Source organism: Anolis sagrei, chromosome 5, assembly GCF_037176765.1.
Source record: "Anolis sagrei isolate rAnoSag1 chromosome 5, rAnoSag1.mat, whole genome shotgun sequence".
Classification (NCBI taxonomy): domain Eukaryota; kingdom Metazoa; phylum Chordata; class Lepidosauria; order Squamata; family Dactyloidae; genus Anolis; species Anolis sagrei.
In genome coordinates, this window is record NC_090025.1 from 12662625 (window position 1) to 12684145 (window position 21521).

At 41.7% G+C, this 21521-nt stretch overlaps 1 protein-coding gene across 1 annotated transcript in view; it reads left to right on the top strand.

The window, feature by feature from the left end:
- Positions 1 to 18722, top strand: part of GC (GC vitamin D binding protein) — a 34548-nt gene extending 15826 nt beyond the window's left edge. The window contains exons 4-13 of the mRNA XM_060779407.2: positions 1861 to 2072; positions 2756 to 2888; positions 3207 to 3301; positions 4824 to 4953; positions 7959 to 8161; positions 9092 to 9224; positions 11991 to 12088; positions 15800 to 15932; positions 17518 to 17615; positions 18618 to 18722. Of these exons, the coding sequence (XP_060635390.2) occupies positions 1861 to 2072; positions 2756 to 2888; positions 3207 to 3301; positions 4824 to 4953; positions 7959 to 8161; positions 9092 to 9224; positions 11991 to 12088; positions 15800 to 15932; positions 17518 to 17571 (1191 nt within the window). The 3' untranslated portion in view covers positions 17572 to 17615; positions 18618 to 18722. The remainder of the gene's footprint in view (positions 1 to 1860; positions 2073 to 2755; positions 2889 to 3206; positions 3302 to 4823; positions 4954 to 7958; positions 8162 to 9091; positions 9225 to 11990; positions 12089 to 15799; positions 15933 to 17517; positions 17616 to 18617) is intronic.
- The last annotated feature ends 2799 nt before the right edge of the window (positions 18723 to 21521 follow it).

A 21521-nucleotide genomic window follows, 5' to 3' on the forward strand; every position in this document is an offset into this window, starting at 1 on the left:
TTTACTACCATTGATTCAACAACATTGGTAAATCCAATCCTGGTTTTGGTGTTTACTGTAAATAATATCCAACAGAGACAAATGGAAAATTCTATACTCAATCCACAAAAACTAAATGCAGAGATATAAGATGAAGACTTGGTCTAACAGCTGTACATATGAAAAGGCCCGGAAGGAATATTATTTTGTACTTTGCTATATGTAACAGTTTAATATATGTATATGACGCATACTACTAGCAGAAAGTAGCAAAGACTTGGAACAAGTAATGTAAAAAGTCAAGAAGAAAGTGCAAATTTAAGGTTACAATTGAACATTAAGAAAACACAAACAATGATCACAGATAATTTACATAGTTTTACAGTAGATGATGAAGACATTGAAATAATTCAAGGTTTTCATTCCTTGGCTCAGTCATAAATCAGAGACTACTACAGTCATTAACTGAGACTGCAGCCAAAAAATCAGAAGAAGACTAGTACTTGGAAGGACAGCTATGAAAGACCTAGACAAGATCCTTATGTGTAAAAATATATAGCTGAATACTAAAGTTAGGATCCTCCATGCCACTGTATTTTCCATTTTTATATATTTGTATGTATTGTGAAAGTTGGATAGCAAAGAAAGCTGATAGACAAAAATCAACTCATTTGAAATATGGTGCTGGAGAAAAGTTCCAAAGAATGCTCAAAAAGACAAACCAATGGGTCCCAGAGCACATCAAGCCAGAACTCTCCCTAGAACAGCATTTCTCAACCTGGGGGTCGGTACCCCCAGGGGGGTCACAAGGGGGTTTCAGAGGGAGCATCAAAGCCCATCAGAAAACACATATTTCTGATGGTCTTAGGAACCCCTTTGGCAGAGACGTCTGAAGATCTCTCCGCTTGTCCTTCTCTTCCTTTTGGGAGACAGACTGCGAATCCTCCCACAAAATTCCTCCTCCACTGTGATTGGCTGGCCTCTCAACCAAGGGGAGGGCTGTTTCGGAGACTCAAAGTGAGGGAGGGGAGAGCAGGCGTGTTCCACACATGGCAGCATGGTACGCATGTGCAGGCAAGGGAGAGTGTGCGAGGCTGGAGGGAGAGTCATACCAGCGAGTCCCTTCAAGGCATGGGGATTCTGTGTGGGAAGTTTGGCCCAATTCTATTATTGGTGGAGTTCAGAATGCTCTTTGATTGTAGGTGAACTTTAAATCCCAGCAACTACAACTCCCAAATGACAAAATCTATCCCGCCCCCAACCCCATCAGTATTCAAATTTGGGCATATTGTATATTTGTACCAAATTTAGTCCAGTGAATGAAAATACATCCTGCATATCAGATATTTACATTACAATTCAAAATGTAGCAAAATTACAGTTATGAAGTAGCAACAAAAATAATTTTATGGCTGGGGGTCACCATAACACGAGGAACTGTATTAAGGGGTTGCGGCATTAGGAAATTTGAGAAATGCTACCCTAGAAGATAAGATGCCTGTAGTGGTACTGTTGTTCTTTGGCCATATCATGAGAAAAGATAACTCAATAAAAAAGACGATAATGCTTGGTCGGCAGCAGAAAAGAGAAAGACTATATTCCAGAAAGATAGACTCAAAGAAGAAAGCCACAACCCTGAGCCTGGAAGACCTGAGCAGGGCTATTGAAGATTGAGGAACTCCAGGGTCTCTCCGTCATGGGATCACCAGAGGTCAAAATAGCTTTAACAACATTTAATAGCCACAAATATGCAGCAAAATATCTTGAGCCATCCCTGCAGGGACAATGGAATCTCATCAAAATGTAACTGCTCTCTATCTCATTTTATTCTTCTGAATGTATCTCATTCCTTTTCTGTTGTACACATACCATTGTCTTCAGTCTACAGCTCTCTCAGCCAAATCCTGTGATCCAAATTCACCTTTCCCCAAGCATCCTGGGACAGCTGCATGTTGTACTGAGGAAGGCTTGTCTCGAAAACTTTGTCTGGCAGCCTTGAAACATCCACCCAAGGAGTTCTTCACCTATATGGAACCATCTTCTGATGAACTTTGTGAGGCCTTCAAAAAAGATCCCCATGACATTGCAGACAGGTAGGCTGCAAAGATACATCCTAGTGAACTGGACAGTCCATATGGAAATCTCTGGACTTTTATGTCCCTTTCAAATAGTTCAGTGTTTTCAGGAACCTATTTGTATCAGATTCTGTAAGAAAAAAGATTATGAGAGCCTGATAGATCACACTTTGTGCGCTTGAGTATGGGACCCAAAGCAGTCTATGGTTGTTTACAGTTATGTAAGTAGTGTACTTCACATATAACACTTTCACATGAAGAACACAGAAAGACATTCATTTTGATTCCCAACATGAGAATTTCCAGAGGCATGTTATAGGTTACTAGCTTGGTCAGGAGCCCCTGGTAGCACAGTGGGTTAAACCCTTGTGCTGGCAGGACTGAAGACCGACAGGTTGCAGGTTCAAATCCGGGAAGAGCATGGATGAGCTCCCTCTGTCAGCTCCAGCTCCCCATGTGAGGACATGAGAGAAGCCTCCTGCAGGATAGTAAAACATCTAGGTGTCCCCTGGGCAACATCCTTGCAGATGGCCAATTCTCTCACACCAGAAGCAACTTGTAGTTTCTCAAGTCGCTCCTGAGACACACAAAAAAGCTTGGTTAGACTGATTGTGGCAGAATTCAGCAATGTAAATATCACAATGACTAAACCAGACCCACTTGTTTCCTTCTTATGTGTGCTTTTGTGGCCCAATTCTTAGGTTTCTCTATGAGTATTCCAGTGACAACAGCCATACCCCATTGCCATTGCTGTTGGCCTCTACAACAACCTACTTATCCATTGTTGGAAAGTGTTGTGCCGATGCGCATCCCATGGCCTGCTTCTCAAAAGAGGTAATTGTGTTTTCTTTTCAGGACAAAGATTGGTGGTCGTTCTCCTTGAGATTTTTTCAAAAAGCTCATATTGTTGTCCACCACAGCAACAGCCTTATTCCAACATCGATCTTCCCTGTTGCATCTAGAATTTCAAAAGCCTCCACTGATGCAAATAAACTTTCACTGCAGTGCAGATAGGGGGTTGAAAAATCCCTTAGTTCTCATCAGATGTAAGGCTGAGAGCAAATTTGATGAGCCTTTGTAAAGCATTTTAAGCCTGCTGGGTGGGGTTTTCCCATACCAGTTTGAATCTCTGAGAACGTTTCTGTTTTGCAGCGGCTGGAAAGGACATCTCTCCGGACACTCACGCATCTATCCAACAAAGCGTGTTCTCGCTACGCCGTGTTTGGCAAAGATAAAACAAAGCTCAGGTACAAAGCAAATATGGAAATGTCAAGCATTTGTGGCAGATCAGACTTTTCAATTGGGACTTTGCAGTTTAAAAAGAGCAATATAGTTAAAAGATTAAAAAATAACTTCTTTGGGCTAATTCTGAGTTTACCGCCATTTCCAAGGGGATACTTTAAATGACTTCTTCTGAATTCATGGCAGTGCAGAGAGGTCCTAGTATAAGGAGACATTCAATAATGAAAATGTGGTTTGACTAGAATTTTAAAAATTGACTTGAATTCTATTTGTGAGTTGTTGTAGGTTTTTTGGGCTGTATGGCCATGTTCTAGAAGCATTCTCTCCTGACATTTTACCTGCATCTATAGCAGACATAGAATCATAGAATCATAGAATCAAAGAGTTGGAAGAGACCTCATGGGCCATCCAGTCCAACCCCCTGCCAAGAAGCAGGAATATTGCATTCAAATCACCCCTGACAGATGGCCATCCAGCCTCTGTTTAAAAGCTTCCAAAGAAGGAGCCTCCACCACACTCCGGGGCAGAGAGTTTCACTGCTGAATGGCTCTCACAGTCAGGAAGTTCTTCCTCGTGTTCAGATGGAATCTCCTTTCTTGTAGTTTGAAGCCATTCTTTCGCGTCCTAGTCTCCAGGGAAGCAGAAAACAAGCTTGCTCCCTCCTCCCTGTGGCTTCCCTTCACATATTTATACATGGCTATCATATCTCCTCTCAGCCTTCTCTTCTTCAGGCTAAACATGCCCAGCTCCTTAAGCCACTCCTCATAGGGCTTGTTCTCCAGACCCTTGATCATTTTAGTCGCCCTCCTCTGGACACATTTCAGCTTGTCAATATCTCTCTTGAATTGTGGTGCCCAGAATTGGACACAATATTCCAGGTGTGGTCTGACCAAAGCGGAATAGAGGGGTAGCATTACTTCCCTAGATCTAGACACTATGCTCCTATTGATGCATCCTCAGAAGTTGTGAGGTCTGCTATAGATGCAGGCAAAACATCAGGAAAGAATGCTTCTAGAACACAGCCACAACCCAGTGATTACAGCCATGAAAGCCTTCAACAATACAATTCTATTTGTGCTACTTTGGGTTCACACACAATGTAGAATTAATGGATATTGGCACCACTTTAGCTGTCGTGGGTCAATGCTATGGAATCAAGAGACTTGTAGTTTTACAAGTCTTTGGAGACTTCTCGGAGTGCTGAGTGCCTTTCCAAACTGCAATTCCCAGGATTCCATTAATTCCACAGTATAAAGGAAATCTTTATTGTATAACTATCACTGTACAGGTTAAGTATTACTTTGCAGTGTAATTACACTAGCTATGTTGCTAAGGCCCAACTCTCTAGCCTACTGCAGCCCAGCAACATTTATTTTGTTTCATATGCCGCCCTCTGTAGTCCAGCAACATCCAAAGGGTCACCTGTTGCCAACATCTGTACTAGAAAATGCTTTAAAAGATTAGGCAGGTTGCTTTGGTGCAGCAAAGGCCATCTAAACCCTTTTATATTCTATGTGCCCCATCTAGCTATTTCATCACATTTACCCAGAGAAGTCCCACTGCTTCCTTTGACGATGTCTTATCTCTTGCTGAAGATTCTGCCGAAGTGCTTTCCAAGTGCTGTGATTCAATGGAAGAGCAGTGTATCCAAAAAGAGGTGAGTGTTCAAGAACAAGACACATTCTTCAACTGGCACCTGGGAAATGTTTTAAACAGCAAGCCTTGGCATTGTTCCATGTGTGTCTAGAACCATAGCCTTATACTAAGCTTGCATGATCTTGGAAAAGAATAGTCAAGATAAAGACTGCTTCAACATAGAGTTTGCATCTACTGTCAGAATTATATTTTCTTGTTGTTGTTGTTGTGCACCTTCAAGACCTGAGAAGTCTGACTTGGCCATGGTGGTCCATGCTCTTTGTTACATCCCGAATAGACTACTGCAATGCACTCTACATGGGGCTGTCTTTGAAGACTGCCCAGAAGCTTCAACTAGTCCAACGATTGGCAGCCAGGTTGCTCACCAGAGCGATGTACAAGGAACATACAACTCCTTTGTTACGCCAGCTCCACTGGCTACTGATCAGCTTCAAAGCACAATTCAAAGTGCTGGTTTTAACCTTTAAAGCCCTAAATGGTCCTGGCCCAGAATACCTGTCCAAACGTATCTCCTGCCACAAACCATAACGAAGTTTAAGATCTTCAGGAGAGGCCATGCTCTCAATCCCACCACTATCACAAACACGGTTGATGGGGATGAGAGACAGGGCCTTCTCAGCAGTGGTCCCCCACCTATGGAACGCCTTCCCTAGAGATATCAGATTGGCCACCTTCCTCTTGTCTTGTAGAAGAAAAATCAAGACCTGGTTATGGAACCAAGCAGCAAGTGGAAGAAGATCACACAACTTATGGCAATGAATTGACCTGAACTGGTTTTTGGATTTCGATTTTAATAGATGTGTCATTATTATTGTTTTAATTGTTGTTTTAATTTTAATATTTTGATTGTACTGTGGTTGTTTTTATGATTCTAGCATTGTATGATGCTTTTGTTAGGCCACCCTGAGTCCCTTTCGGGGGGAGAAGGGCGGGGTATAAATATAGGAAATAAATAATAATAAATTTCCAACCTTTGGTGACCCTAAAGGATCCCTATTACACGATTTCTTGGCAAGGATTGTTCAGAAGAGATTTGTCATTGCCTTCCTCTGTTGTTGAGAGATTGTGGCCGACCCAAGGTCACCCAATTTCATGACTGAGAGGGGATTCAAACCTTGGTTTATGAAGTCTTAGTCGAACTCTCGAACTACTGCAGCACTCATATCCTGAATATCAACAAAGCCCAATATATGTGGATAAATGTTCAATTCCCATTCATATGTTCTTCTGTGAACTTTATGTGGAGATGTTTTCCATGCAGAACTCCATTTACGCAGTCATTGAATATGGTACGCAAACCTCCCTTATAGCAGCCAAAATAAAATATGTTACCATAAACTGGTTATGGCCTTTTGGTCAACCTCGCCCAAAGTTTTCAGCACTGATTAGGTCTTCAAACAGGAGTTTTTCTTTAGTATGTGTAAAGCAAATATACTATCACTCTATGATGGTACCAGTACTTTCTATATTCTGGGTGCTATGAATAACCCTAGCCAAAAGCATAAAAAGGCTTCTACTTTTATGCTCATCATGCTTACTGACAGGTGCTTCTCCAATAGCAGCACCTGCTATTGTCTTTCCCCATAAGCAAGGTACAATGGGGAAATAAGAATAAACATATATGCAGGAGCCAGTGTGAAGTACTGGTTTGAGTGATGGACTAGGACTCTCAGCTATGGAAACCCACAGAGTCATTCTTTCTTAGCCTCAGACAAAGACAATGGCAAACAACAACAAAAATCATTCCTAAAATTTGGTTTCATCTTCAGTGGAATTCTTAAAAGTTAGTGTACAATATTTATGATAACAGTAACCAGTTGAAACAACTCTGATGAATGGAATACTATGCTGGGAACCAAAAAAGTTACTTTTTTGCTATCTTTATTACTGCATCATAGACCTTCAGATTAATATTAGCCCACATCGGGATAGACTCACTCTGCCAGTTTTCTGCCACGTTTGCTCTGATGTCTAGATCTATTACATTTCATTGCATTGCTGTAAGTTGTCTTGTCAAGGAAAAAGAAAGATAGGTTCACTACAGGCCCGTAGCCAGGATTTTGATTCGGGGGGGGGGGGGGCTCAGGATCTACCCTAGCAAACCTTTTGTATCATTATCCCAATACCCCCATGCATATGGGATATATTGAGCATGGTGATCAGATCATGATATGAATAAACATAACAGTTTAAATAATGTACCAGTAAGGCCTTCTCGCAGACCACCATGAGAATTTGGGGAGGGGGGGCTCAAGCCCAGCCCCCCCTGGACTACGGGCCTGGTTCACTATAGGCTTGCTGTCAGAAACAACTTGAAGGGTTCAGGACTACAAGCCTTTCATTATGAATCAGTTTGTCTCCATTGTTCCCACATTCATAGAATCATAGAATCCTAGAGTTGGAAGAGACCTCCTGGGCCATTCAGTCCAACCCCATTCTGCCAAGAAGCAGGAATATTGCATTCAAATCACCCCTGACAGATGGCCATCCAGCCTCTGTTTAAAAGCTTCCAAAGAAGGAGCCTCCACCACACTCCGGGGCAGAGAGTTCCACTGCTGAATGGCTCTCACAGTCAGGAAGTTCTTCCTCATGTTCAGATGGAATCTCCTTTCTTGTAGTTTGAAGCCATTGTTCCGTGTCCTAGTCTCCAGGGAAGCAGAAAACAAGCTTGCTCCCTCCTACCTGTGGCTTCCTCTCACATATTTATACATGGCTATCATATCTCCTCTCAGCCTTCTCTTCTTCAGGCTAAACATGCCCAGCTCCTTAAGCCGCTCCTCATAGGGCTTGTTCTCCAGACTTTTTCCAAAGTTCTTTCCAGTCCAAATGTAAAGAAATTGGGTGAATTCTAAATAGGACTAAAGAGCAAAATAGACCCTATTGAGAACTTAACAGACATAATTCTCATTTTGTAACAGTTAAAATGGTGTCGAACTGCTATAACTTTGCAATGTGGGCGGTCTGTTGGTTTTGAAAATCCTTTCCTTGCTTTTTCTTTCGATCTAGGTGTTGGCACACACAGCCAAAATCTGTGAAAAACTTCCAGGCAGTGATGACAGGATTAAAGAGTGCTGTGCCTCAGCGACTGACTTGAGAAAATATTTATGCATCTATTCCCTTCCTTGGGCCAAACCTGTTGATCTTCCCGATTTTGTGCAATCAACTGAAGAAGTGCTCTGTGGCGAAGGGCAAGAGAGAGCATTCTATGAGTAAGTGGACTCTGCCCCATTTCCTGCCCTGGATGACACTCACTGAAGTTTGTGCCGAGTAATCATTACCAAGCAGTATCAGTAGGTGCAATTGTAAAAGAATTTTAATTCATAGAATCATAGAATTGGAAGAGACCTCAAGGCCCATCCAGTTCACCCCCTTCCTATGCAGGAAAAGTAGAATCCAACCACCCCTGACAGATGGCCATCCAGCCTCTGATCAAAAACCTTTAGAGAAAGAGACTCCATCACGCTCTGAGTCAGCTTATTCCTCTGCCGAATAGATCTCACCATCAGGAATTCTCCCTAATGTTTTGGTGGAATCTTTTTTCCTGCAATTTGAATCCACTGCTCCATGTTCTGGTCTTCAGAACAGCAGAAATTTGCTCCCACTTCTATGTGGCATCCAGTCAAATATTTAAACATGGCGATCATGTCCCCTCACAGCCTTCTTTTCTCCAAGCTAAACACACCCAGCTCCCTCAGCTCTTCCCCAAAGGGCTTGATTTCCAGACCTTTGATCATTTTGGTTGCCCTTCGGTGTCCACAGCTTGACACAGTATTCTTCCAGATGAGGTCTAACCTTTTTTACTCCTCTGTTTTTCTTTGTTACAACAATCCTTAGAACAGTTGACTAAAAACCAAAATCCTCCATTACCATGACCTTGGTGGAGATTTTGAGATTTGTAATCCAGAAAAAAGGCTTCCAAGATCTATATAGGGAGGTATCTAAGATCTTGAATAACTGTGGCCAGAATTCAGTAAGGTGGTTTTTGAAGGCATTTATGGGTTATTCGTATTCCCAATCGCTATGTTTTTACTAATTTCGGGAATAAGTAGGGATCATTCAAACCATCGCATACTGTATCCATTGACCTTGGGCAGATGAAAAAAGGCAAAGGGTTTTGTAACACTTTCTGTCTATTATAGGTATATACATTACACAGCTCGGAAATTTCCACGTGCTCCAGAAGCTATTCATACTGCCTTGTATGATGCTGGCCAAAAATTTGTGAATGCTTGCTGCAGTGATCCCGACTTCAATGCTTGCTTTAATCGGAAGGTAAAATACAACAATGTTCTGAGCATTCTCCCCTCACTACTACTACTACTACTAATAATAATAATAATAATAATAACAATAACAACAATAATACACTTTCTTCTCCCCTAAGGGACTCAGAGCGGATTACAGCATTTACATACATCGGCAAACATTCAATGCCTTTACAATCATATACAAAGAGACACACAACAACAAACAAAGGCAAGGGCTTCTCCTTTTATTTCTGGCTTCTGGTGGCAGTGCTCATCACTGGCTCTGGGGAGGTGTTTTTCTCCATTTTCAGTCCAAGGAGCCCATGTTGTCACCTCCTGGTAGAATCATAAAGGTGGAAAAACAGTTAGTCAAACTCCCCATCAATGTAGGAACCCACAGGTGAAACATCTCTGCACACACATTGGCTAAGATCCAACGCTAGTGTTGCCTAACATAAAACAACTGCTTGTTCAGTCATCCATTAATCATGTCATGCAACCCTTGAACTGAATGACGGGTTGCACAGCTGAATCAAGATGCTCAAAGTGTGTCTATATGCACAACTGAATTTCTTTGCACATTAATGGGCAATGTATGATATCCCATACTCATTACCAGCTAGAAAAGATCCATTGAATAAGTTAGATTGATAAATGTGTTGGCTTAGTGTTCAGCAATTAAATAGGTCTACTCTAACTAGACTAATCCACAGGATTCAGAGCAATTTATTTCATAAGGGATCGTAAGTGACTAATCACCCATTTCCTCAATATACACTCTAAAGTAGTAGTTCTTCAACTTTGGGTCCCAACTTCAAATGGCCGTTATCTCAATATTGGGGTCCCAAAAAACTTGGCAACAGTAAAAGTTTTTGGAACATCATCAAATACTTATTTTAGAGATTTACATGAACCTGTTGTGTAGTGTTTACAGAGGACTTTGCAGAAGATGTTTCAGCTGTACTTCGTAAAAAAGAAAATTAGCCTGTTTAGCAAGCCTTTGAAATGCTGATTTGTTATCAGTACATTTTTTTATTTTTATACTTATTTTATATGCCTATATACCCAGGGTCATGTAAAAAATTATCATGCCTAAAGGGATACTAAGTGGAAAAGTTTAAGAAATTCTATATAAGCTACATGTCCATCTAGTGAAAACTGAATTGGCCATCCCCACAAAGGAGATCAGACCAGGTTTGTGGGTGACATTCTACCCTGAACTTCTAGGCTAACCTGTGGGTACTTGAGTGTGGTGAAGGATGTAATCTAAACCGTGATGAAAGAATATTCATCTGCAAGACCGTTTGACTCTCTGAATTGAATTGTGCAGGATGTCACCATCTCTACCCTCTCAATCAATAAAACATCTTAAGCTTTGTTGTTCATTCGTTCAGTCGTCTCCGACTCTTCGTGACCTCGTGGACCAGCCCACGCCAGAGCTCCCTGTCGGCCGTCACCACCCCCAGCTCCTTCAAGGTCAGTCCAGTCACTTCAAGGATGCCATCCATCCATCTTGCCCTTGGTCGGCCCCTCTTCCTTTTACCTTCCACTTTCCCCAGCATAATTGTCTTCTTAAGCTTAAGCTAGTTATGTAATTTATGCATCCATGATTTAGAAGACATTTGAAACTCCTGACCAGCCATTCCAAAGGAGATTCAAATGAAAGCAAAAGGAAGAAAGAATGAGTGCATGGACCCATACACACACCGCTACATTACTCCTTGAAAGAAAATTGTTGCACTCCAGGTCAGGAAGAAGCTCTCTGACTTTAAAACACACCACACAAAGAGTGAAGAAATAAATCTTCTTTTATTGAAGCTTAGTAAATAGCCAGAAGAAATAAATGCTTGTCAAAAAAAAGAAGGTTCCAAAAAGTAATGTTCATAAAAAGCAGCAACACAAAGCAATGTCCACACAAGTAATAAAAGCAATCCAAGACAGTATTAATCCAGAGAGAAATCAAACAGGATGCAAAGACAATCCAAAAGGCTAAAAAACTCCAGGGGAACAAGACCCCATGAACAGGTTTTCCATGGCACATGAACTTGGTTTCCAAATGATGCCTGATCTAACAGGTTTCCCCTTGAGGCAAACTTTATATCCTGAAACTCAGAAATTAGTTTCGCTTCCCCCCACATTTCCCCCTTATCAGACGAAGCCTTTCGGAGGGACGTAAACACTGAGTTTGCTGTTGATCCTGGCTAATCTCCAGCCGCCTATTCTTCAGCTCCCTATCTGGCTGCTCATTAAAATTCCCAGGTGTCAGATTGTTTTCTAAACCCAAATCTTGAGAGCTCATAGAGAGAGGGAGTGAACTATCATTGATAGTCCCAGCAGGAATATTCTCATGAGAAACTGCCCTTTGCACTGGGGCCTCTCTGTCATTATCTGCCTGAAAATCATTGACCAAACTATCTCCATCTTGTACCTCAGCCTCAGCACCATCATTTCCCTCATCATTTCCCACATCAGGATCCTGAAACACAAACATAGTCTGATTCCCAACAAAAATACAGAGAAAGAGATAGATTTCTAATTTGAAGAGTCCCTTCAAAACAAGAGGGGAAGACTCAACAGGAGATAGAACTCTTCCTATTGAGGGCAATGAAAGTTGAGATGGGGTGGAGGTTGCTTCTTCCCCTTCTTGTGGTGCCCAGAAAATAACACAGTATTGCAGGTATCTGGGGTGTGTCTCATCATACAAAGAACTCTCAGTTTTATTTTCTCTTGCAGTTTATATAGAAAAGGTCTTTCATTCCTATAACATTAAAGTTTTCTTTCTCCTCTTCAGAGACTTGAGTCATCAGAGGAGACATTAGAAATACTTTCTAAAGGCAATCAACTCTGTGATGATTATACAGATCACGTTTTCCTGGAATTCAAGAAAAGGTGAGATTCTCATTTTCTCAGTTCCATTGTGTTTCTCCAAATCCACCTACATTTTGATCTCATTGTTGTTTTGTATTCAGTTGGGATTTTCCCACAAGTTTTATAATGTGTACCTATTTTGCATACCTTTTTCCAGTTAAAAAAGCATGTTTGGCTGATTTTTTCCCAAAAATAAGCATGCATTCATACATATGCATCTGTTTATATTTCAATCAAACTAGAAAACTAATTTTATTCCTATGGTTTCCTCCTTATGGAAACTGAAAAAAAATATACTGAGTTTTTGTCATAGCCTAGTGGAGTATATATTGCATATGTTCGTTTAAAATTTGGCAAATGAAAAAAATTCTACCTCTAGAAATGAATATTATGTTGTAGAAGAACAAGTCATACTTTCACCATTTGGAGCCATGGAGAAGAAGAACTCAACAGGTTCCTGGACCATCTTAACAGCATCCACCCAAACATCCAGTTCACCATGGAAAAAGAAAATGAAGGAAGACTGCCTTTTCTAGATGTCCTAGTCATCCGCAAACCAGATCAACAATTGGGTCACACCGTTTACAGAAAACCCACACACACAGATAGATATCTACATAAAAACTCCAACCATCACCCAAGTCAAAAAAGAAGCACCATCAAAGCCTTGGCAGACCGTGCAAAAAGAATCTGTGAACCCCACCTCCTCCAAGATGAACTGAACCACCTCAACTGGGCTCTCCAGGCCAATGGATACTCCACCTCAGACATCAGAAGAGCTGCAAGACCAAGAACAACCCACGAGAGTCAAGATGAAGATCCACCCAGAGGAAAAGTGTTCCTGCCATACATCAAGGGAACCACTGATCGCATAGGGAAGCTGATGAGGAAACACAACATACAAACAATCTACAAACCCACCAAGAAAATCCAACAAATGCTACGTTCAGCAAAGGACAAGAGGGATCCTCTCACCTCTGCAGGAGTCTACCGTATACCATGCAGCTGTGGACAAGTCTACATAGGGACCACCAAACGCAGCGCCCAAACAAGAATCCAGGAACATGAAAGGCACTGCAGACTACTCCAACCAGAGAAATCAGCCATAGCAGAGCACCTGATGAACCAACCTGGACACAGCATTTTATTTGAGAACACAAAAATGCTGGACCACTCTCACAACCACCATGTCAGACTACACAGAGAAGCCATTGAAATCCACAAACCATGTGGACAATTTCAACAGAAAGGAAGAAACCATGAAAATGAACAAAATCTGGCTACCAGTATTAAAAAATTCTAAAATTGCAACAGCAAAAACAGCAGGGAGAAAAACAGGCAGGGACATCTAATCACCCTTCAAGAAGAGTTTGCTCCAGGCACAGTCAGCCCATTGTATGCTAATCAAGGTGGTCAGTTGAAAGATTCACACCTAGCCCAACTTACAAAAGCCTTTTGTCTCACCCTGGTCATTCCACAGATATATAAACCCCTTTTTTCCCAGCTCCAGCAGACCTCACCTCTGAGGAAGCTTGCCATAGATGCAGGCGAAATGTCAGGAGAAATGCCTCTAGAACATGGCCATATAGCCCGAAAAAACAAGAACTGAGTGATTCCAGTCATGAAACCCTTCGACAATACATTCATACTTTTAAAGTTTGTTTTCCTTCAGGTAACACAGAAGTGGGCAAAGTCTAGCTTAAGATCTGCCTGTAGTTTGTCTGGGGTTGTTTCTGAGGCCCTTTGTGGTCTCCAGGGCTCAAAATGTTGCTCCAAAACAGACAAAAATTATCTCTAGGGGATGTAGAAAACATTTCCCATATTTTGAGCCCTTCTGGGACTTCCTATAAATCAAAATAAATTTTAAAGAAGTGTTGTTTTTTTTAAAAAAAAATCCTTGGCTCACAATGTTTGTTTTTTTATGAAACATTGTTCCTCTGAGGATGCCTGCCATAGATGCAGGCGAAATGTCAGGAGAAAATGCTTCTAGAACATGGCCATATAGCCCGAAAAACCTACAACAGCCCAGTGGTTTCGGCCATAAAAGCCTTTGACAATACGTTGTCCCATTTTCCTATCTTTAAAATGGAGATGTATCTCCTTCCTAAATATCTGTGTATTTCTGCATAGGTAGACATGTTCTCTTACTTCACTCTTGTATTTATTTTCCTCCTAATGAAATGACACTAAGTTTTTCTCCCCCTACATTTTTCTCATTTTGCAAATCAGTTTTTTATTTGTTAAGGAAAAAAATAACTCAAATAAACAATTTTAAAAGGGGGGAAAGAAGGGACTTTGACTTCATTGACTATTCTAAAGCCTTTGACTGTGTGGATCATAATACATTGTGGCAAGTTCTTGGTGGGATGGGCATCCCAAGCCACCTTGTCTCTCTCCTGAGGAATCTGTACAAGGACCAAGTAGCAACAGTCAGAACTGACCACGGAACAACAGACTGGTTCAAGATTGGGAAAGGCGTACGGCAAGGCTGCATCCTCTCACCCAACCTTTTTAACTTGTATGCAGAACACATCATGCGATGTGCAGGGCTTGAGGAATGCAAGGCTGGGGTGAAAATTGCTGGAAGAAACATTAACAACCTCAGATATGCAGATGACACCACTCTGATGGCCGAAAGCGAGGAGGAGCTGAGGAGCCTTCTAATCAAGGTGAAAGAAGAAAGCGCAAAAGCCGGTTGCAGCTAAACACCAAAAAAACCAAGATTATGGCAGCAAGAATGATTGACAACTGGGAAATAGAGGGAGAAACCGTGGAGGCCGTGACAGACTTTGTATTTCTAGGTGCAAAGATGACTGCAGATGCAGACTGTGGCCAGGAAATCAGAAGACGCTTCCTTCTTGGGAGGAGAGCAATGTCCAGTCTCGATAAAATAGTAAAGAGTAGAGACATCAGACTGGCAACAAAGATCCGCCTAGTCAAAGCCATGGTATTCCCTGTAGTCACCTACGGATGTGAGAGCTGGACCTTAGGGAAGGCTGAGCGAAGGAAGATCGATGCTTTTGAGCTGTGGTGTTGGAGGAAAGTGCTGAGAGTGCCTTGGACTGCAAGAAGATCCAACCAGTCCATCCTCCAGGAAATCAAGCCCAATTGCTCACTGGAGGGAAAGATACTAGAGACAAAGTTGAAGTACTTTGGCCACATCATGAGGAGACAGGAAAGCCTAGAGAAGACAATTATGCTGGGGAAAGTGGAAGGCAAAAGGAAGAGGGGCCGACCAAGGGCAAGATGGATGGATGGCATCCTTGAAGTGTCTGGACTGACCTTGAGGGAGCTGGGGGTGGTAACGGCCGACAGGGAGCTCTGGCGTAGGCTGGTCCATGAGGTCACGAAGAGTCGGAGACGACTGAACGAATGAACAACAACAACAAAAGAAGGGAAAGATGAGAAACATTATAGGATATAGTATGTAAGTTACGGAGCCATGTTAGTTAAATAGTTCTACACATGAGTCTATTGTATCATCAAAGACATAAGGGGGGAGGGAACATTGTTATACGTATTCTTTATATTAGTTTGTTATTGCTTTGTTTTTGTCCTCTTTTATTGTATTTTGCATGTTTGCACCTTGAGTGTTTGTGAGCCACCCTGAGTCCCTCCTTGAGATGGTGGCAGGGTATAAATAAAGCTTTGTAACTACAGCACCACAAAGTTACTCAAAATTTTGGCATATTTTTGCACAAAATGCCTGTAACACTATTGCCTTTACTGCAGGCTAAGAAACACATATGTCAAGAAGTTTCCCAACGCTACTGAAGCTGTCCTTTCTGCACTAGTTCAGCAGCGGGCCAAGTTTGCCTCCACCTGTTGCCTTTTGAATGCTCCTCCAACATATTGTGGAATGAAGGTAAAGAGCTATTGCTGTAAGACTGGCTTTTAGGATAAGAGCTTTTAGGTTTCCCAGTTTCTGAATCCCTGCCTAGTTAAGAGTCCAAAATAAATGGATTGTCTTTGCACTCAGACATTGATGCATGCATGCTTTCCTTGAGAAATCATAGTTGGAAGAGACCATAAGAGTCACCTGCCCAACCCACTTCCATGCAGTAATATACAGGCAAAGCATTCCCAATTGATGGCCTCTGTTTAAAAACTTCCAGAGAAAGGGACTCCACCAGACTTCTACTGCCAACCATTATGAAGTTCTTCCTAATGTTTAGGTGGAACCTCTTCTTGTGCAGTTAGAATCAATGCTCCATGTCTTAGGACCTCAACAGATGCAGCAAGAGGAGCATTTTCTCACTGCTTCTCTCTGCTGCCAGAACAGAGTCCCACAAAGTCTATCACATGGTGCAGGACTACTTCTGATGGGACTCCATGGGGCTCCAAGGTGGCAACATTGCAGAGCAAAAAGGGCTGAAGAGGAAGTGGGGACAGATGGAGAAACTTCGTGGAAAGAAAGGTCAAGGGCCCTGATGGGCGAGAACAGAGCCTGATGTTGCCCCATGATTTCTCCCATTTAACCCTGCCCATCTGATGAGGTCCTTAGTCTATAGAGTAGTAGAAAACAAGCATTTCCCCTCCTCAATGGGGCATCCTTTCAAATATTTGAATGTGTCTACATGTCACCTCTTAACCTTCTCTTCTCTAGGCATGTCCTTCTCTATGTGTCCTTGGCTCATGCCCATGGCATTGCTCCATAGCCCTATCCCTAGCATAATGCCCCATCATTTAACTATGAAACTATGCTGCCAAACACATAAAGCAATGCATGTGAGTGTGGGGGTTTTGTTTAAAAATGACTGCTTTATGTTGCTTTAATCTCCACTTACAGTAGAAGTATGAGAGCCAGCATGATGTCTTGGTTGGAGTGTCAGATTAGGACTCTGGGAGATCAGACTTCAAATCTCTGTTCAGCTGTGGAGGCCTATTGAGTGACCTTGGGGAAATCATGCTTTTACAGCCCCAGAGGAAGGCAATGGGAATCTCTCTCCGAACAAATTGTACCAGAAACACCCCATGATAGGACCATCTTTGGTTCATTTTAAGTTGGGAAATCCTTAAAGGCAACAATTACAATGGGCCCTGGGTATCTGCTATGGATACCAAACTCTGTGGGTGCTCAAATCCCATTATGAACAATGGCAAAGTAAAAAAAAATGGATATGGAAGGTTGAGCTATATGAATTTGGCAAGATTTGGATTTAAACCACTGGCGTAAATGATGTTGTTAGCCCTGATCATTGTATCAGCTTGATTTATCGACATCTGGACTCACCATTCAACAATAATGACATAATTCTACTCTACCTAGGACTAACTAACAGCATTCCAGTCCCTGATTTTACCCTCAGTGGGTGGATATTAATGCATCCATTTATTTTATTTTATATATCACTTTTCTCCCAACGTGAGTCTTGCAACTACGCATAGCATAGAAGAAAGCAACGCACCACTATGAAAATGGCATTCGGTTTTTGATCTTCTATTTTCAGGTGAAAACAGCAGTTGTAGAGACATGTACTCCAGACATTTGTGTGAAGAACTAATGGTGGGAACATGACAGAGAAAATGTTGTTAGAAGCTCAGGAAGGTGAGAAATAACAAACTGTGGTTCTCTATGTCAACACAGAACATGGTTTCATTTATACAGGGATAACAATCCGTATTCAGTATGGATCTCAGCACTGATATACTCATGTAATAAGTTGACCTCATATATAAGTCCACAGCAGGTTTGGAGGCCAAAATTTTTGATTTTGATATGGCCCGTGGATAAGTTGAGGGTCATTTAATGGGGAAGGGAAGGCACCAAAGCCATCCCAGGGAGTCAGCCGCCCTGTTCACCACCACCATTTACTCACCAGGCATTCAAAAAGTGATGAGTTGGGGAGGTCCATGCTTCCTTTATATTCTCCCAGGGAATTATGTATGTATGTATATGTATATATATATGTATATGTGTGTGTGTGTGTGTGTGTGTGTGTGTGTGTGTGTGGCCCTGTAGTAGCCATGGATTCTCTGTCCATGGATTCAGCAGCTATTTGGCAGTAACCATAAGGTTGATGTGGCGCTCAATGAAAATGGGTTTGACACCCCTGAGCTATAAGGACTTAGCCAGATGTTTCTCTGATCAATGTATTGTCGAAGGCTTTCATGGCCGGAATCACTGGGTTGTTGTAGGTTTTTTCGGGCTATATGGCTATGGTCTAGAGGCATTCTAGACCATGCCTCTAGACCATGGCCATATAGCCCGAAAAAACCTACAACAACCCAGTTTCTCTGATCTTACTTAATTTTTCAGACAATGCTACGCTCAGAAACACACAAGGCACAGAATGCAGAGTGAATAAGCCCTTTTCTGAAAACACTACAATTCTGTCCCGGCAGAGTTAGATTAATCAAACCAATAGGATTTACCTACATGTTGACTTACCATAGAGAAATTAGTACAAATGATTCTCTTCCTGATGGAAGTAACCAATAAAATTGAGGCTTTTGATTTTGTTGTGCAAACATCCTCTGCATTCATTTTTGCTTAGTGATGTATATGTAGTCATTTTAAGAAATGTCCTTTATTGTTGTTTTTTTCTAGATGCAACAGGAAGAGCTTTAAAGGACTGAATGCCTGAGCTATCACTGCTGACTTGCAACATGCCCATTGCCTTTTGAAATCGCAATAAAGGTTCTGTTCTTATCACTATGGCTGCAGTGATTTCAGTGCAGAATTCCATATCTTGCTCTGCATGAATACCTTGTTATTAGAATGAAAATATCTCATTCAATATGTTAACTGAAAGCTACTTTTTACACTCCATTCTACAGTATGCTTATTTTGACAAGAGGAAAAACTTTGCAATTATTACCGAGTTCCATCACAATCCCTTCACCCATACTAAAGACCAAAGCTACTTTTTTCACTCCATTCTACAATTTGTTCATTATAACATGAGGAAAAACTTGGCAATTATTACCAAGCTCCATCACAATCCTTTCAGCCATACTAAAGACCAAAGCTACTTTTTTCACTCCGTTCTACAGTTTGTTCATTTTAACAAGAGGAAAAACTTGGCAATTGTTACCAAGCTCCATCACAATCTCTCTACCCATAGTATAGACCAGGGGTTCTCAACCTGTGCACCGTGGAGCCTTTGTTTTTCTTGCATGGCAGATGGGGGTTGGATTGGATGGCCTCTGGGGTTTCTGTTGTTCTTGTTCTTGTTACTACAAAGGCTGGGTGGCCATCTGTTGGGGTGCTTTGATTGTACCTTTCCTGCATGGCAGAATAAAGGGGGTTGGACTGGATAGCCCTAGGGGTCTTCCACTGAAGTTTGTTTTGCACTGTGAATTAGTTCACACAAACACTCGCCATCCATCTGACATTGGCCCAACCCATACCTGATATATATACAGTATAATATAATATAATATAAAAAACATTTCGTAGGGCTCCACTGGAAACGTTTGCTTCAAAATGGACTTCGCAACTGAAAAGTTTGAGAACTTCCCTGATATAGACAATGACATCAGGTGGAAATCTTCACCTCTTACCATATTTCTTCTATTTTAAGACACCATCAATTGTAAGACAACATTGATTTCAGCATCAACAGAAAAAAGCTATAGCACCTGTGGTTCTTGGAGGTACTCCATTTTTGATCTATATATTTTTTTATTTACTTATTTACTTTGCTTATATACCGCTGTTCTCAGCCCGAAGGCAACTCACAGCGGTTCACAACCAATAAAAACAGCAATAATTCAATGCAATAATGTAACAACAATTAACAACTTAACACATTACCCAATCAATAAACAATTACTACAATAACCAATCACTATCGTCTCATCGTCCAAAACATAATCCAGATTCGTCATCCATTGTCCATTCCTATGTTCATTGCCAATCATTGCACTAGTTATTCGAACGCCTGCACAAACAGCCAGGTTTTCACTTTTTTGCGGAATACCATTAGAGATGGTGCTAGCCTAATGACCGTGGGAAGGGCATTCCACAGCCGAGGAGCCACCACCGAGAAGGCCCTATCTCTCGTCCCCGCCAGCCATGCTTGAGAAGCAGGCGGGATCGAGAGCAGGGCCTCCCCGGAAGATCTCAAAGTCCTGGTAGGTTCATAGGCAGAGATGCGGTTAGATCTATCTATCTATCTATCTATCTATCTATCTATCTATCTATTGGGGAGAAGTGTGCCTTTCAAATGTTTTCTTTCCCCCACAGTCCCCTGGGAGAATGATTTTGTGGAGCAGTCTTCCCATAATCACATCACCCAATGTGTAGAAATGCCTTGGGAAAAAAGACTAATTACAATTCCATCTGGAGTTCAAGACACCACTGGATTCTTCATCCTTTCTGGGTCGCCATGCTTACCATTTTAACCTGCAGGTGGCAATCTTGCACCATCTAGGAAATGCAATCACTAAAAAATACCCTTATTTTTCACCTTTCTCTCCCTTTCTCTATAGCAAAATGAAAACACAGTTTTTGTGATAGCCATCCCTGGCAGCTATACAGCTGCTCCTCCAGATCTAGTATGTTTCCGTTTTGGAATTCCTTCTCCCTCCCCCAAATATGGCCAAAAATGTGAATAGTCACACCTAATGTTACTAAGTGCTGTGAACATGTGCATATCCATATCTGCACATTCACATGCATGTCGTCACCATTTGAGAAATGAGCTGTGATGATATGCATCAATTGAAATCATCACCTGAAGAGAGCCTTAGAATAATAGAATAATAGAGTTGGAAGAGACCACATGGGCCATCTTGTCCAACCCCTGCAATGCAGGAAAAGCACAAAGTACCCCTGACAGGTGGCCATCCGGCCTCTGTTTAAAAGCTTCCAAGGAAGGAGCTTCTGTACACTCAGAGGCAGAGAGTTCCACTTTTGAAAAGCTTGTACGGTCAAAGAGAAGCCCAATGAGGAGCCCAAAGAGAAGGAGCCTGCAGATTGGGAAGATCTACTGTAGTCTCATAGCCAGATGCACATAGATGATGTATCTATTGGGACTTCCAGAGACTTGGAAGATTTTGGTGTAAGGTGTCCTTGGTCTGCAACTTACCATGGATACAGAGCCAGACATTTCTCTGAATACCTTCCTCAGCCACAGAGTGACCACAGGAAGGCTGTCATTGCTCTTAGATTTAATGGTAGGGAAGCTGACATTCCACATCTGGAAGCCTTATGCTAAGCACAACCATGAAAGATCGCAGCTTTGGGATGTTCAAGGAGTAGGTATATCTCTTCTTGTCTCAGGTGATGGAAGAGTATTTGTTGCCTTCATATGCAGCTGCATTCTGGGTAGGCTTTCTTTAGGAACAAACACTTTTTAAAAAAGAAATCAACTTCTAATTGTATTAACAGATAGAAGTTGTTGACTTGTCCCAACGTTGTTATTGTGTGACTTATGGTGACTCTAACAAAAACCTATCACAGGGTTTTTGAAGGTTGAGAGTATGTCCAGTATCCTCCAATGAGTGT